This window comes from Aptenodytes forsteri, unplaced genomic scaffold (genome assembly GCF_000699145.1).
Source record: "Aptenodytes forsteri isolate BGI_AS27 unplaced genomic scaffold, ASM69914v1 Scaffold5, whole genome shotgun sequence".
In the NCBI taxonomy this organism is placed as follows: Eukaryota; Metazoa; Chordata; class Aves; order Sphenisciformes; family Spheniscidae; genus Aptenodytes; species Aptenodytes forsteri.
In genome coordinates, this window is record NW_008795672.1 from 1818716 (window position 1) to 1836294 (window position 17579).

The following is a 17579-nucleotide window of genomic DNA, read 5'->3' on the forward strand; positions in this document are numbered from 1 at the left end:
GAGCCGACATTAGTGTCGCGTTGCCGACCTGAAAGTTCAATTTCTGCACAGAGTTACTTTGGGGTTGAGGAAAATCAAAGAGAAGTTCGTTCTACCTGTAGCAGGTAGCCTTCGGGAGAAGTTCTAGCGCTGTCAGCCCGCCCTAGCATAAAGGGGTCAGTCACCATCTTGGAGAGGCAAAATGATTTAGTCTTGAGTGCTAAAATTTCTCATAGACTTGTCTCCAAGAGTTTAATAAAACCAAAGAATGTTAAACTACTTGTTATCCTCGGCCCTGGAGCTGGACGGGGAGAGTTAGGAATTGCCTATCATGTAGTAGCAGTATGACGATAGTGGTACAGTACCGTCTGTAATGAAATGATAGTCCCATAAACGTGGTTTGTTTTCTAAATCGCTCTCTTTGCAGAGTTCCCCATCCTAAAATTTTCCCAATATAACAAAAGAGAAAATGGCAGGAGTGGAGACACGTGTAGAGAGTTTGTGGGAGATACGCTCAAATTGGTTGGAATTCACGTGTTTTAAGGAGACTAATGAGCACGGAAGACATCCCAGGGAGAGCGAGCAGCAGGAAAGACGAGACGAAGCAGAAACAGGAGAAGAGAGCTCTGCTTGTGATGTAGCGCTTTCGTAATGTTTTCATTTTTCGTAAGATTCTGTACGACCACCCGAGAAAGCCAAAGGGAAAAAATGGTTACACGTGCAGGGCAGGATCTGCAAGGCTACAGCCGAACGTCAGTACAGGGGATGGCCTTGACAGTTTGAGTCCGGGAGGTAGAGGCTGGCTGTTGGGGACCGTGCACAGTGAGGGCGGCGGGAGGAGAAGGTATTTGAAAAGCTTAGTTTTGAAGGGGTGAAAGGGGCGGTGGGGCTCTCGGGCGGAAATACATAACCCGTAAATGAGAGGCGGGGGAGCCGCGGGAGAGGGGTAAAAGCTTTAAGAGACTGAGGGTGGGGTTTTCAAAGACGGGGATGAAAAGAGCGTTCCTGAAGGCAACTACAAACGAGAAGAGGGATTCAAAGGAAGAGAAGGGGAACGCGGCGGGGGAAATCACGGCTTACGGAACATGTAAAACGAGGGACACGGAGGAGGAGAAAAGAAAGAAACGGGCGCAAACAAGGATATAGAAGAGGAGACAAGTTTGTGCAGGTACCGCTTGCTTTTGTTTAAAAAACCGAATACTGGGAAAAAAGTCCCAGTAAAAATTGCAGGAATACTCAATACAAGGGGGAAATTGGAAGGTAATGGAAGGGAAGAGCAGTAAGAATAATGATACTTCTGGTAATCTTGACACAACTTTCGAGCAAAATAATAGAAAAGCTAGTAGTCAGTTCAGAACTACAGGTAATTGTTTAATTAAAGCTGATCAACACGTTTTTTAATATCTTGTCAAAGTTGATCTAGCTTTTCGAAGAGGCTGCAAAGGGAACTGCTGGCCTAACGCAGCTTACGCGCACGATGCGTGTCTTCCTTGCTACGTAAGGGTGCTTTGCTTCAGAGAGCCGCCAGGACCCAACACACCCCATCGCTGAAACGTAACGCGAAATCCTGACTTCTTTGGTCACGGAAAACGGTTACCCAATAAATGGACTTCTAGTGGGATTCTAAAGGGCCAGTTACCTATTTGTGAGAAAATAATGGACAGTAAAATAGAAAATCGCCACTAATGGCATTTGCGAATCGCGTATACAGGTCTGTAGGGGAAACCATCCTAAAAATAACTTACAGGACCGAGTCAGTCGTCAGCGACCAGCTGAACGCAGAGGGGCTAACGTTCCTCTGGGAAGACGGAAGAGGCGGAAGGGTGTATTACTTGTGTATCGTTTACGGAATCATTATCAAAGACTGCTGATAACTTGGTATACGCTTCAAAAAGGGCGGGTCGAAATAACGAGAAGAAAACATCACACAAGACGGAATCCTACTCTTCAGTAACAGAGTTAGTGTGATCTCACCCTGCACGAGAAGCTAAAGCCGACAAGGTGCAATAGCTGAAAGGTGAAGTCAGACAATGTGCCAAAAATCAGATGCACATTTTTAATAGGAGTAATTAATTGAGACTACTCACCAAAGGGTTGGAACGGCTGCTTCATCTCTTGGAAGATTTCTTAGGTCGATGGGCGAGTATCTTCCTAAAGACACCTTAACCCAACCGTTGGTAGGCTCGGTAGAAGACTCGATAGGTGAATTCTGATACCCGTTACGCAGAAGTTTTGAGTAGAAGCTGTTGATCATTTCTCTGCAGTTACAATCTATGGAGAAGTTGATCAGAAAGGGCAATAAAATTATTCCTAAAGCGAGCGAAAACATAATTACTGCATGTCTGAATAAGGAGGGGACCAACTTAAGCACTCACCAGCATCAATATAGTGTCTGTAAATGCAGGAGTAAAAGTGCTAATAAAGGGGAACAGAAAGCCTGAACTTTAAAGACAGAAATGATTAATTACAGGAGGTTAAAAAAATGAGAGTAGGTTCAAAGAGAGTAAGAGGAGTGAGTCACAAAAGCATCACATGATAGAATCGTGGAGAAGCAAATGATGCTAAACTACATTAAATGGTAGACAGAATGAAGGAATTTGGAAGGAAAAAGACCAAGATAGATGTGTTCGGAAGAGAACAGAAAAAGAAACGAGCTAAGCAACTGGAAAACGGAGCTGGAAATGGAGTTTAATCAGATATTAAAACCAGTATCATTGACAGTCCAAAAGATCACACGGGAAATGGCTATTGCTCAGAAACACCAGGAGGGAGTGTGACAGGGGAAGGTGATGAAGTCATTCCAGCGTTTCGGGGGGCGGAGAGGTGGTCAGGAAAGCGAGGGAGCGGGGCGGAGGGGAAAAAAGGAAGGAAATCTGCAGATGGTGCGGGAGAAATACACGACTAACGCGGGTTAAAATGAGGGAAATGAAAAGCTCCACTGGCTTCTGACACCGCTTCGTGTCCTGACATCGCGGGGAAAAAAGGTTAAAATGAGGGAAATTAAAAGCTCCACTGGCTTCCGATGCCGCTTCGTGTCCTGACATCGTGGGGAAAAAAGCGAACCACCACCAATCCCTCAAGTGTGCGGCTGAGCCTTCGTGCAAAATAAACCAGAAAAGGACCGGGATTTACATAAACCGCGTACATCTGATCATCGTTTCTCTCTGCAGCCGTTTCATTTACAAAGTTGTCTTTGATGAGAAATCCAAAGACTGAAGCAACGTATTATAAACAAATGAAAAGTCATCACAATCAGTTTAATGAAGTGCACAGAATAGCAATTGATCATGTCAATAAAAATAAAACAATTAATTTTACATCAAGTGTGCTTTATTTCCTCCACAGGTATTCTGTTAAATAAAGCACCATATATATACTGCCAGGCCACAGCTAAAGAGGATTCTTTACAGAATCAAATTTCTTGTGGTTGTTTAGTATACAAGTAAACTTAATTTTGATAATAAGAACCACAGCGATCTGAGGCAATCTGCCTCTATTATAAGGTACAAAACTGGCACAGAGGACACCATATTATACACAGTAAAAATGCCAAAAGTTTAAATTACATCATACAGGGCGAGGAGGCCCTGTTCTCCCAGACAGCCATATTAAATGAAAGCCAATTATCTGATCCTTTAAGAAAGTGTACGGTAGATGCAAAAAAAAAAAAAAAAAAAAAAAAAAAAAAAAAAAAAAAAAAATGCAAAAAAAAAAAAAAAAACCAAAAAAAAAAAAAACCCAACAAAAAAAAAAGAAAACCCTGGAGTTCTGCCTGACCAAGAATTAAGCATATAAATCTATCTTGCCATTCAAGCAGAGAGCACTGGACAAACTGAAGCACAAAACAGAAATAAGCAAAACTTATACAAACAGCATTTTGGGGGGAAGAAAAGAAAAAAAAAAAAATAGACTTAAAAGCAGACATGCTCCATCTAATGTCAAGAAGCAGCTTGGTTTCCTTTTCCAGATATCCTTGTGACCACATGAATCGTAGACTCAATGGTCCGACACAGGATGTCTAAAATGTCATGCTGCTGCATATGACTAAAAAGTCCTCTGGAATGGCCACAACCGATGGATAAACTAGTTTCAGGGTCCTGGGATGGTAAGGCTTGACCATCACAGCTCCTCAAATCTGCGAGGTCGGATAAAACTGCTGAAATCGACGTGGAAGGAAACTCCGAGTCCTCCTCGGCTCCAACGGAATCCTTGGAAGCCTGCAGGTCTTTAAATTCTTTGCATTCTTCAAATTTACCGTTTCCTGGCTGCTCTTCGGCGTGCTGTGACCGCGTCGCTAACATTATGTCTTCTGAAAATGAAGATGGAACCTCCATTCTGTACTCTTTGACAGAACTGTTCTCGGGGGAAGGAGGATCTTGCTCAGTGCCTGGATCAATGATCGAAGAGTCCCGTGTCTCGTTATCTGAAGTGCTTGTTGGGGTCAACGCCTCCCGGGGTTCAGTTTTTGTATCACTGATACAGCTATCTACAGTGTGCTCCTCATCACTGCTGACCCGTCTTCTCTTTACAGGAGTAGCTCCTTCATCGTCTGTAAGAAAAAGGAAAAAAATGGCTTAGGGAAAACGCACTGTTTTCATGCCAGACGTCCAAGTAAGAGGCCTTTCCTTTCACATTTTTATCCTCTTCCGTATTAAACACCATACTCCAGTAAATACTTATTTCCTTACAGAAAATTCATGTAACTGTCTAGAATTTTAGCTCCGGAACAGAGGGGTATGTCTTGTGTAGCGTTGGGGATTGGAGCCAAGACATGGCCCTCCTTCAGCGGTAAGAAAACAATGCCTTACATTAATTTTGTAAAAGTTTGTAAAACCGTAGAATCGTTAGAGTGACACTCTGATAGAAGGCAAACCTTTAGTTTTTCTTTCTTTGGCTTCTTGCTCTTGTAATGAGTTCCTCTGTTGCTGACAAGCTCTACATTTGTTTAAAAGCTCTTGTAAAGTTGGAATCAGGGCTGAATTGAGCTGTTTGGGAGTGTGCACCGAAAGCAGCAAGGCAAGTGCTCGGAGGTCCTAAAAAAACAGAAGTAAGCAAACTTAACTAGCCTTATTTCACACTCTTATTTGATTAACCCTACACACAGAGATCTGTGCCATAAGCAGAGGCTTCAACGCGCTCTGAACACCCAAAAGATCAAATTCTAAATGTACATACTGAAATTTCCCACTCACTACTAATACGCTGACTGTAACGTCGATCTGTCCTAAGCAGATGACAGTACCGTGCTGCTCACGGTAAGGCAAACTCTTTCGCTGGGTTAGAACAGTTCTACGATTAACTCTTACTGCACTTTGCATTCCTTGTTTTCCACGATAAGCTGCCCTCCTCCCAGTCCATCAGCTTGGGAGACCCCGGTATGTATGCTGTGGACGCTGAGATGGAATGGAGAATTCTGGACAGCTCAGATTGCTGCTCCGCGGATTTACGACTACCTTGTTGGTAGGGGTTAACTTTTCCAGCCAGCCCGTTAAGGTAGCCTCCCATGCTCTCGCCAGGAGTCCAGCTTAGGCACAAAGTAGAGCTAAACAATGCCCACCTCTTCCATTAGAACCTGGCACGTGGCACCGAAGAGCTTCCATAGAAAATAAGCTGCCTCCGAAACGATGCCGATACTTGAACGGCTTAGAAAAGACTCACCCCGTTTAAAGTAGAGCTTGCTTTGGAAATTTCAACTCTCTGGTTGCTGAAGTCAGATTCTAGGCTTTGATATTGATTTATTAGGTTTGTAATTAGAGTATTGATTAAGTTGGCACAGTTTGCTTCAGAAAACACCTGCCCTTGGACCTGTGAAAAGAACGTTTTGGGTTTTTTTTTAAACCACAAAAAAAGGGAACTGTGAAAACAGTATCCCAAACTGAAACAGCATCTATGACTGTGTTTCTTGAAATAAAATTATCGCTAAAAGACCACGTACCTTTAGAAGAAAATGGGTCAGAAAGGTGTATACAATGTTGTTGTTAAGAAAGGTCCTTTCATCCATCAGAATACATTTTATGTATTCTGCAAAAACTGGATCTTCACAGAGGAGCTTTACGCAGTTCTTTGACATTGCGGACTGGTGAAGAGAGAGAGAACACTGCAAAGTCATCGCTGGAAGCACGGCACTGCGGTAGCGCTGTCTGCAACGGCTGTCTCAGCTGGAGACATCTAGCCAGGCCCGCTGCTGTTCTTAATTCATACTGGACCATTCTTACTGATAAAAATATTTCGGGTCTACCAGGTATCAGTAAATTGTACAAATTAATTACTGTCAATTATTATGTCACATTTTCCTTTTATGAAGTTCATTCCACGGGAAGGCCAGTTTATCACGATCAGTATGTATTTGAGGGGCCGGTGTCGCCTCATCTGTGAGCCGACAACTACCGGGTCCTCCCGCGGAGGTGCAAAGGCCCCTCCTTGCAGTGGGCACACGATGACAGCCCGACTTAGAGATCTCCCAATTTTTATTTCACCATACCAGCGTTTACGCTACATAAAAAGCTGGACATTCCCAGAGGCAGGATGAAGTAATTTCTGTACACCATGCAGACTGCCATCCTGCCAATATTACGTACTGTGCGAAGTTGCTGCATAAGTTTTTGCAGGACCTAGCGTGTACTGGGAGCAAATACAATTTACCAGATTTTTATACTTGATTATTCAGGTTTTATCAGGTGACAGGCAACACAAGCAGAGGTATTTTCTACTCAAAATACTAGTATTTTGAATGATTAAACAATACCCACTGGTTACAATTTATGGGTTAATCTCTGTTTCGCATCCATTGTATTTTGCCTGTATTTCCATTCCGTTAGTTCTCAAACTCACTGCCCCTTACCTGAGTCTGACAAAGCTCAGTCCAAAGTTTGGGGAATAGCGCAAGATGAAGTGGCAAACCTTCATACGCAACTAGGACACCTGAAATTTTAGGAGAAAGTAAGTTGTGTGAGAATTTTGTTGGAGATACTCGCTTCCTGACAAAACTAGTGCCAAGGTGCCATATCGTTTTATAAGCCCACATTCTGAGCATTTTTTATAATCTGAGAGACCTATCACCTGTGAAGTTTTTACAGTACATTTTAATAAATACTGTATCCCTTCAGTGTTTCTGTGAAGTGTAAAAAAACCTGAAGAGCTGGCCTTAGTTCTGTGAAGCATTTTTTAACATGAGACCTATCACCTGTGAAGTTTTTACAGTACATTTAATAAATACATGTATCCCTTCAGTGTTTCTGTGAAGTGTAAAAAAACCTGAAGAGCTGGCTTTAGTTCTGTGTTTGTAATCGGGTTATTTTATTACTGTCGTACGTTTTCGACTGGTCAGCTACAGCACTTAAAGGTTTTAAATATCTTTTTTTAAAGCCAGCTTATAATTTTTAAAGGGTAATCTTCATTATTAACCCAAGCACCGTTGTTACCTAGACCATGAAAGAGTTAAGGGATGCACTGAACAGCAGCAAATGATACACATTCCCAGTACACTTCCTAACTAACACAACCTATAGTACATATTAATAATGCTAGAGTTACAATCAGAGGAGCGTGACAAACAACGAGCAAATGGGTGATCCAGGGGATCAAAAGAACATTCTACTATCATCGGTCTTTGGACAAGATTAATTTTGTATAGTTTTATTTGTCTAGAAGTGGTATTTAATCATAGCTAGCTAGCCAGCTTCTACAGGCAGAGAAAACAAGAAAACAAGGGGGTATTTTCAGACGGTGGTTCATTCTGCTTAAGATATTTAAGAATCAGAAGATAAATTTCTCTTGGAAGGAATCTACGTCTCTCCACTGACCAGAGAGGAAAATCTGGCTATACGTCTAATTTTCAGACAACTGAAGCAAGATGGCTCCCAGTCTGTGTGTCCATGTAATAGCTATTTGTGTGACCCCGACGTTTGTGCATCTGCAACCTACCGCACTGGGTAACTCAGCTTATCCTAGGGTCCGTGGTGGGAGATAAAACTAAAACAAAAAACCCCCAAAACCCAACCAACGGTGTGCCTTTGGAGTGGCACATGGACTTAACAGGGCAAATCAAGGCGGGATGCTCTCCTGCAGAGAACCAGCTGAACGGCTGGAGTAGTCACGACTGATAAAGCCATGAATGCCTTCTTCACACACCAAAAAAAAAAAAAAGGTTTACGTTGTGACAGGAAGAAACCCAAATACTGGTGGTATCTGCTGGCAGAGCTGAAACAACTATCGGGTACAACCTACATGACTGAATGGTTATAAACTTAATTAAATGTTGCGATGGTTCCCAGAACTATGGGGTAAAATAAACCCGGGTTGCTAACAACAGAACCAGTGCCATCTGTGGCTGTCTAGATGGTCATAGACGCTCCTGGGCAGACTGCCAATTAACGCCACTGGCAGAGACGCTGAGGATTCAGGATCTGATCCAAAGGATTTAAACTGCCAAACCAAAAAAAAAAAAAAAAAAAAAAAAAAAGGGAAAAACTCAGCAAGTCCTGTTTTAAACTCTAAATGTGCGAGGAGACTGAATTCTCACTGGTTGCCTCGGCTCCTTTCTGGACAGGCCTGAAGGGTGACAGTCATGTAGGTTAAGATTGCACTACATTACACACGTACAGTTTTGTGGATAAAAATAACGTCCGGAACAATTAATGCAGCAAGTTTCACAAGCTCTGCTTTTTCTTACAAATTCTGAATATAAAACTTAGTGGAGAAGCACTCACTGTTAGCACAGAAAAAAAATCCTTAGGCTGTTTAACCTTCATACTTACTCATTTTAACTAAAGTTTCAGTAAACTTTTCACAGTTGATTGCAACTCGACATAGTAGATGGATGAACTGATGATAAGAAAAGAAGTAGTCTAGCAGCATACGATCGTAAACATCATCTTTGCCCTGAAGATTTAAGAGAGCTTCATTTAAACTACATAAGCAACCAGACAGCAACCAGATTTCCTAAGCATTGAGCTTCACGTTACTGTACTTCTTGCCCGAAAGCGTTCAATCAAATACTACAGGAAAACACGATGGGAATTTCCACCAGGTCTAACCCAGGCCAGCTGTGTCTCCTCACCGAGCCCTCGGCAAGCACAATGGTGAGATCGGAGGAGGGATGGCAAATGCAATTCCCCCACCAGTAAAAACTTTTCTTGTAGGATTCTGCATCAACAGACTGAGCAGATGCAAAGCTGTGCGAATACCACATCTTGAAGGTGACAAGAAAAGAACGCAGTAATTTTAAATCACATACAAGTACCTAAATATGTACACGCTACTGCTTTTTAAATCGTAATTTGTCAGTTACTATCTGCAGAAGTCAGAATTTTTGCAAGACTGAGCTTCACAAGCTTTCAAAGCAGTATCTGCAGGAACGTCTCAAACCAAATGATAAATACATGCCGAGGGTTTTGCGTGCCAATATTTTAATATATTTTGGACGTATACGCTGACAATGGTATCAGCTTCTGTAGACCAGATAGCCAAAAGGAAATCTCAAAAATTCAAGCGAACAAACGCAATCTTATACAAAACCAATGAACGAAAAATAAGCATGCAAAAACACGGGGAAACGTAATTGCGGATGTGGTTTTAGAGGCTTAAAAATCTTCCGGTTCCTAATGTATATGAATTCATTATAAAGTGTAAAATACCGTGTCGTATCATATGACGACTTTTTAAGTTCAAATGTTTACATTATTTAGCGTCACATCCATCACCTCTGGATACATGACGGAAAAAACCCACTACCGGTAATTTCTGGCTCTACACATTTTTTACAAAACTTTGGTCACACAGTAAATTTGATGGTGCACAAATATACAAAGCATCATTTTGAAAGCTTTAAAAAAGAAGGGTTACTTACCCTACAGTAACCGTGCTTCTTCGAAATGTGTTGCCCACACAGATTCCCATCTACGTGCACATAGGCCCCATGTGCAGGAGATTGGATTCTTTCTGAATAGCAGTGTCCACTGGGGCTGTGCCTGCACCCAGTGTGTCCTTGCGACCACTGTACCTGAGGGCATAAGGGGTATGGCGGCGGCAAACAACCCTCAGGCAAAAAGGGGTATGGCGGCTTCAACCACCACTCAATTCCTTCACCGATAAGAATCCCCTATGACAGGACTCGGAGTTAGCACAGGAGGAGGACCACAGAATCTGTGTGGACAAAGCATCTTGAAGAACCACAGTTACTGTACAGCAAGTAACCAGTTTTCCTTCTTCAAATGATTGTCCATACATATTCCTTTTAGGGTGGGATTCACCTTACCTGACTTTAGCTATCTAAAATCTAGTCACTTCCGTGTTCCCTGCAGTCAACGGAGAGAGAGAGAGACTCCTCCAGAGGAAGAGTCACCTCATCCGGACTCAGGTGTCTAGGACAGGAAGGAGGGTAACTATTTATTTCCTTCCGAGGGCAACTATTTATCGCCATCAACCATAGAATGAGCTGGACACCGACCTTTTAGATAGGCAAAGTTATGTGAGCTGAATCCCACCGTGGCTGCAACTGTAATAACGGGCCGTGGCAAGTGACTACGAAGTAGCCCCACCGAAGTTGGCATCCCATCAGGAAGCCCACAGAAGGGAAAATGGAAAGTAAAAGACTTAAAGCCCTATACGGTATTTCAGGTACTGGTATTTTACCCAAACAAATAGTAAATTATACGCCTCAGTCCCGGTGGAATGGACTCTAGTGAAACCTGGAGGCTCTACTCAGCTGTCTGGTAAACAATCTTAACATCCTTGGAAACCCACGTGGACAATCCCTGGGCAGTTCCTGAATTTTCTTTATAAATGCCACAAACAGATTGGAAGATTATCAAAGTGTGCGCTATCTTTTGTTTCCGAATACAAGGTTCAAACTCTTATCACGCCTGGAATATGAAGCCGTGTATCACCAAGGGCAGGGAAATGGTGCTTCTGGAGTGCACAACTAGAATGGAGTATATGAGGACAACACATCTTGAAGAAGAATTATGCTTTGTTTACAAAGAAAACGTAGACGCATTATGCTACTGGATTCTTACAATACTTTTATACAAAGGGAAAACAATAGAGAAATAGCTATTTAAAAGACCATACATTTACATACCTTGCTGGCTTCCACCATTGTAGGCAAGAGGCACATATTAAGTTCAGGACGTGGAGGACGAATATTGCTTTTTCCCCCTATTAATTTCAAATTTTCACGACATGGAAAATACGGTCCAAGAGACACTGTAGTACAAGTTAGGATAAAATAGGGATATATTAAAAAGGTCAATATTTGACATCAGCAAGGAACACGATAGAGTAATAATAGTGTAAGAGAACTTCAAAATACAATCACTGAAATACCTACTTGGGATATTACTGTGGTGGTATGTACAATGATTGTGCTGTAGAAATGGAACCAGAGTATGTAGGAAATCATGAGGACTTAAAAGTACAAGCTCCTTGAGGACATCTACAAACAAAAAGTTGTTTTTGCTATTACATATTGTTATTTCTTAACAGCAAACAGTTTAACTTCAGGCTCATGCATTTTCAAACTCTCTTTCATACCACTTTTGCTGCACTTAGCGTGCACCGTGGAGGTAGGCTCTACTGTGAACAGCACGTAAAGTGAACACCCCTGAATCAGTCAAGACTCCCTTCACCTCTGCCACTGGGAGAAAACCTGCTCAGTGGTAGATCAACCACCAGTGAGAGGGGTGCCAGCTTGTAGAAAGTAGAAGCTCAATAAAATTACCCTCTTTCCTTCTTCTTAAACATATCAGGTTTGATGCCTGGAAAATGTCAACCAGCAGCAGTCAGGAGGACAATGAGAAAGGCACTCAAAATAAGGGGAAAACGCATACAAATCACACAAAAAAAGGTAATTTGGACACAGTTTTAGGCCTTCATCAGCATGCATAAAAATGCAGATTATATCCATTAAATAATATGAAAAAACCCTGAACTAGAAAAACTTTTTGAAATAGGTCTTCTAATGCAAGAGACACGTATATCACGTCTACGCCTACAATTTTAAAAAGCAAATCCATTCACTTCTGCAAGCTCTTTAAGCTTTACTTTTATTATTATACCGTCCAGTAATGGATTATGAAAACAAACACTAAAAGCTGTTATTCAGACTAACTTGGTCACCGTGCATCCTTCTGAGTGGAGCGTTAGTTAATGTTTGAATTTGAATGTAAGACTTGGGATTTGAGTCTAAACTCACTGACGTTTGAATTCAGGAGTTATGCCTTAATCATGCCCCTTATCAGGCAGCAAACTGGTCTCTCAAAACGAAGGCCGACTTTTTGTGCACACAGTCTGCATGCCTAGGGAAGCAGGAGTATTAATTTTAACCTGACGAAAACAGAATTATTTAGACTAGGAACAATGGCAGTATTGACAACAGTAATATAAACAATCCCAATCTACCGAGTATCTAGTAAGCACTTGCACTTGCAAAAATGGATTTTAAATGTCAAAGCAGGTAACTCTGTAGAACAGGTCCTTCCTGACTGCAGTTATACTATTACGACTTACCAATACAAGCGTTTCTAAGTTCTGGAGGACTATAGGAATTTAGCAGAGTTAAGAGCTTGTGGGCAAATTCAATTCGCTCCTGCCACTGAATGAGAGCTTGCTTCACATCTGCAAATGCAAAAGCCATAGAAATCCATTTAATTTCTCAAAAGCACGTTAAATAAAGCATAGACTTTTACTGCTGAAGAATCTCTTTTTCCTCTAGCATGATTTTAATCAATCTAGAAATCTGTTAAATCTCACTGGTCTACTGCTATTAAATTTACTTAATCGAGTTTCATATTATGCCAATAAATAATTTAGTAAGTAACCATTTAGTAACTGTTAATAACCATATCTCCTACTGTATGGGAAGTTTTTAAATACAGATAATAAACAAGATAAAATACTAGGTTTTGGGTCACGAAAATTAATTAACAGACAACAGGCATAATCCTTTGAAGAGTCATCATCAAACCTTTTCGCTGAAGATACGGACGCGTTGACTTAAGAACCGAAAGGAAAATAGACAGAAGTTCTACCAGGTCTCCAGTCACATGGCAAGCGGTGGCCTCGTGGTACATCATGTGCAATGTGTTAAAGGACTATAAAGAAAAAAATGCCAAAGCTTTATGTTGCCAAATTAATGCACTTGTTATTGTTTCTATTTCTATCCTACAGATACCACTTTTTACACCTATTTTATGCTCAAACAAGGCGTAACAAAATATACTGTGCTAGATGTCATCAAAAAATTACTGAAAGACAACAACATTTAAAAAGACAATAAATCTGTTTACAAAATTAGCATATTTACTAAAAGATTTAAAAAAAGAAAATAAAGCGGGGAGGGGAGGGGGAGGAGAGATGGACAGAAAGAGAGCGAACAAATGAACAACCAAGTGGCTTCTGTAACAACCAAATATAATTGTTGACCTGGACATCTAGTTTTGGTAGCAATGAACAACAGGTAGTCTTGTGGGGGGTGGGTTAAACTGAAACTTGCCTTTGGACAAAAGGCTGATTTTTGTTCTTCTCACCTAACCCAAAAACTAGAGAGTCATATTAAATTTTTCTCATGTGCATGCCAGAGGGAAACTGAATTTGTAAAATTTATTATAACAATAACCCCTCTGTAAGTAGCTACCACCCATCCCAACTCAAGAAATGAGCATTTTTGTGAGCACATCCAATACAGCTTATAGAGAGAGACGTTTAAAAACAGTCTTAATTTGTTTTCAAGGTAAGAGCTTTCTATTAGTGGCTCAATATAATTACAAAGTTTTCACACATAACGTTTAAGAAATGAAACCCAGTAAGCGAAGCATAATCTGAGACACGGTATTTTTATATATCTGTAATCCCAATCTTTCTGTGCCAACATACAAAGTGATATCAGAGATGCATAAAGGCAGACATGGGTATGTGAATTTGGGGAAAAAACGTAAGATTAATATGGATGCTAGTAATTTTTCAAAATGCTGCTTAAGGACACATGCTATACGATTGTACATCAGATGAATTACTTCTCCCTTCATAACTAAAATCCCTTCAGGCATCTGTGATTTATAGAAATACTGGGAAGGAAAAGCAACTCATTTCTGAATTGCAAAAATTCTAGCACAAGGTGTAAGAAGAGATATTTAATCTGCTGGGATATTTTAAAGATAAAGAAACAGTAATTTTATTTCCTACAATGCAAAATCTTGATATGCCATTTTGATATTATAGTGAAGATAAAAGATACATGGCCAACCCTGCTAAGTGGAAAACTTTTCTGGATGCGACAACTCCTTGATGCAGTATTTTTCACCATGCAAAACACTTGCAGTGAACAAGTGAAAATGTAAGGCCTGGTAATTTCAAGCTGTAAAGCAACTCAGCTAAAAGCTGAACATTAGTTTGCTCTCATTTCTAGCAATGTTTTACATAGGATAAATTGCATCTTATATTACACATTCTTTATAAACTTAATTATCCATTGTTAGTATGGATCAGGGTTAACTAGAGCTGTTAAACAAGTTCTTTTTATACATACTCATGTATGTATCTTAGTCTATTTACGGGTTTCATGTATGAATAAAGTTATAGCTCAGTTCCTAACTTCTGAGCCCAAGTTGACTGAACATAAACTAGCTAACTACAGTTAATCAAAAGGCTTACACTTACAACAAACTCGTGAAAACTCAATTTTCAAACAGTATGCAGTGTCTTAATTTTTATTTTTCTAACTGTTTTTATAATTCCAGCTTTTTCTATCACACTTTGTCCCAGAAAATACAAACTAGTGACATTAAAAAAGTTAAGAGAATTTTTTTTTATGTAAACCATATAAAAATGGGGTTGGAATCAACCTCAAAGCATCATCTAGTCCATCCACGCGCCTTAAGGCAGACTAAATATCTTTATATCCTTGACAGATGTTTGCTCAAAGTCCTCCTGACGACTTCCAGTTGTGCTGGCTGACACCTTCTGAAGCAATCTATTCCAATATCCCATTCACTGTACAGCTACAACTACCTACTATCCACTTGTCTTGCACCATGGATTTTTACCAGTTTATTATCCCTCTCTGAATACACCATTCTACATATGCCAAGAATGAATTGCATCTTATTTTTACACTGTCTCCAACACATCCAGACAATCTTGATTTTTACTCTTGTTCTCAAAAGGACCTAGCGTCCTTCCCCATTTTGCATTGCCAGTATGTTTAATAAACACACATTCTCGTCCATCAACTCAAAAATGGAAGTGTTGAAACGAATCCAAGATCTTACACCCATCTTAAGAAGGGCAAAAGAAAAAAGGGGGGGGGGGGGAAGAAAAACACTGTATGTGCCCTTTATCAGTTGTCTGGTATCTCACTCATCTTAGAAAAAGCAGCCACTAACAGTTCAAAGCTTTTTCAGCAATGTCTTTTAGGCTTTTCCTACGTTACTGCAGGACAGTACGAGTGGGTCTCTAGAGTGAAACCATTGGTGGGCAGGGGCTTGACATCCAAACTGTAGCCATTTCAGGGCTGCGTTATTTATTCTTTTTTTTCCTCTCTATTTTGAACTAACTCTGGTCTGGTCTCATGGACCAAATACCCATTTACAACCGGAACACACTATATGTGCTCCAGAAATGCATCTTTAGGTTTAGTTTCATCGGCAAGAAATCTAGTTTATGTGTTCTCAGACCACTCCTTCTTGGAAACAAAAGCACAGTAAGTAGGAAAGATAGGGGGAATTGCCTCAGAAGTGCCTCAAGAAGTGGTCAGAAATATTAAATCACAATTGCATCTGAGTATCCTTTATTTCTGTATTTTAACATGTCGCCTTAACACTTCTTAACTAGTAGTAACTGTGTGACTGTGCTCAGCCATTTAGTGACACTTGATCTGTAATAAAGAGAATGACACCGAAAAAGCATAAACTCACTCCTCTCAACATAATCTGTTGGTGGCTTACCCTCTGTCTTAGAAACAGGCAAACGTCTTCCTGATCTTTTTACTACTAAAGAAATCTTATTAAAGACGACAGGGGAAGTGTGTGTGAAGAAAGCCAAGACTGATTTCTTACTACACATGACATCTCTTGCTAGTTGCAACTTTTTCAGTAGATCTAATTTACTCTCCATTATGAACCTCAGAGCAAGTGTATCTATCCTTGATACACGAGATGACACATCACCCTTTTATTTCTTGATCATCTTTCCTATTTAAGCTACATCCTTTTATAGTTATCCTACCAAATCGCTGTTATCAGCTAACCCGTTATCCTTATCATGTATTAAGATATGTATTGCCTCAAATTTACTCACTTAACCTCCTACATTAGTGTTTCGACACGCAAAATATCTGGTAAATCTTTTTTTGTCCTTCCTATGATCCTTAAGATTTTAAGGTTTTACATGTATGCCAGTACTTTATCAACATATTTCTTACCTTTATTTTAAATGATACCGTATTAAAACAATTTACAGCAAACACATTGTCAGGAAGGAAGCGATGACTCGATAAGAAAGCGAGGTGTTTATTATAATTAAGTAACAAAGTATTTACCTCCGTCATCAGAATCAATCCTCTATTAAACACAACAAGAAGTCTGTCTTCATCAGATTCTAATAATATTCTGAAGGCACTAGGAAAAAAAAACAAACATTGAGAACGCTGAAAAATACCTATCATCTTTTCATAATTCATACAAATGCTTAAAATTGTTATGCTCCTGCTACATTTTGGAAAATAGTCACGGAAGAACAAAGAAACCCCAAAAGAACATAATTATTCTCTTTTCCCCCCCCACTTTTTCATTTAAAAACGCCTCTGATGTCAACTTCATGTTATCGAAAGTAATTTATAAACAACCTTCACAGAAATATTTCCCAAATAAGGTCTGCAAAAATGCTAGAAACTGAGGAAAATAATGTACTTCAAAAGACAGAAGTTTATGCTTGTCAAATGATACATTTAAATAGGTTCAGTTAAGCATAAGTTTGGACTTTTAAATGTATAAAAACATTTCTATCAGAACATTTTATGCTTACAGCAGAACAGAAAATAAACAATGATGCGTAACTAGTGAACCGTTCCTCTCAACATGGCAATTCTTCCAGAGCATTTGGGAAAATCTGGTTGCGCTCTATGACAGATGACTGTATGTAATCCCTTCAGGAAACACAGGTCATTTTCTCTTTTCACACGAGTGTTTCAATGCATCGACAGTTGCATTTAAAACCCCACTACCTGACCTACGTACACAAGCAATTTATAGTTATACTGAAAATACCCAAGCAACAGTTTCAGATAGAAACAGATAGATAGACTAGAAATGAAAAACTATTTGAAGATACGATACAATAAAACTCTGTCCCACAGGCACAATTTCTAAAAAACACTTCTGCCCCAAAATAACAAATGGCAACGACAGGAGCTGAAATTACTGCTTTGCCCATCTAGGCTAACCATGGTAGGCTGAGAATGGAATTTCAGCTTAAATGCTGAATTAGAACATTGATTGATTTGTTTTTTGTTTTTTTTTCCAAGGGCTCTACTGATGCAATTTTGTCATAGTGTTTCTTTTTGAACCCTAACAATATACATCTTAGTTTACACCTGTTTATTGTAA

At 40.0% G+C, this 17579-nt stretch overlaps 1 protein-coding gene across 1 annotated transcript in view; it reads right to left on the reverse strand.

The window, feature by feature from the left end:
* Positions 1-3689: 3689 nt before the first annotated feature.
* Positions 3690-17579, reverse strand: part of USP34 (ubiquitin specific peptidase 34) — a 124490-nt gene continuing 110600 nt past the window's right edge. Inside the window, exons 69-79 of the mRNA XM_019472921.1 lie at positions 16514-16592; positions 12944-13070; positions 12487-12594; positions 11309-11413; positions 11060-11184; positions 8736-8859; positions 6821-6900; positions 5915-6055; positions 5638-5784; positions 4853-5012; positions 3690-4528 (exon numbers count right to left, since the gene is read on the reverse strand). Of these exons, the coding sequence (XP_019328466.1) occupies positions 3918-4528; positions 4853-5012; positions 5638-5784; positions 5915-6055; positions 6821-6900; positions 8736-8859; positions 11060-11184; positions 11309-11413; positions 12487-12594; positions 12944-13070; positions 16514-16592 (1807 nt within the window). The 3' untranslated portion in view covers positions 3690-3917. The remainder of the gene's footprint in view (positions 4529-4852; positions 5013-5637; positions 5785-5914; positions 6056-6820; positions 6901-8735; positions 8860-11059; positions 11185-11308; positions 11414-12486; positions 12595-12943; positions 13071-16513; positions 16593-17579) is intronic.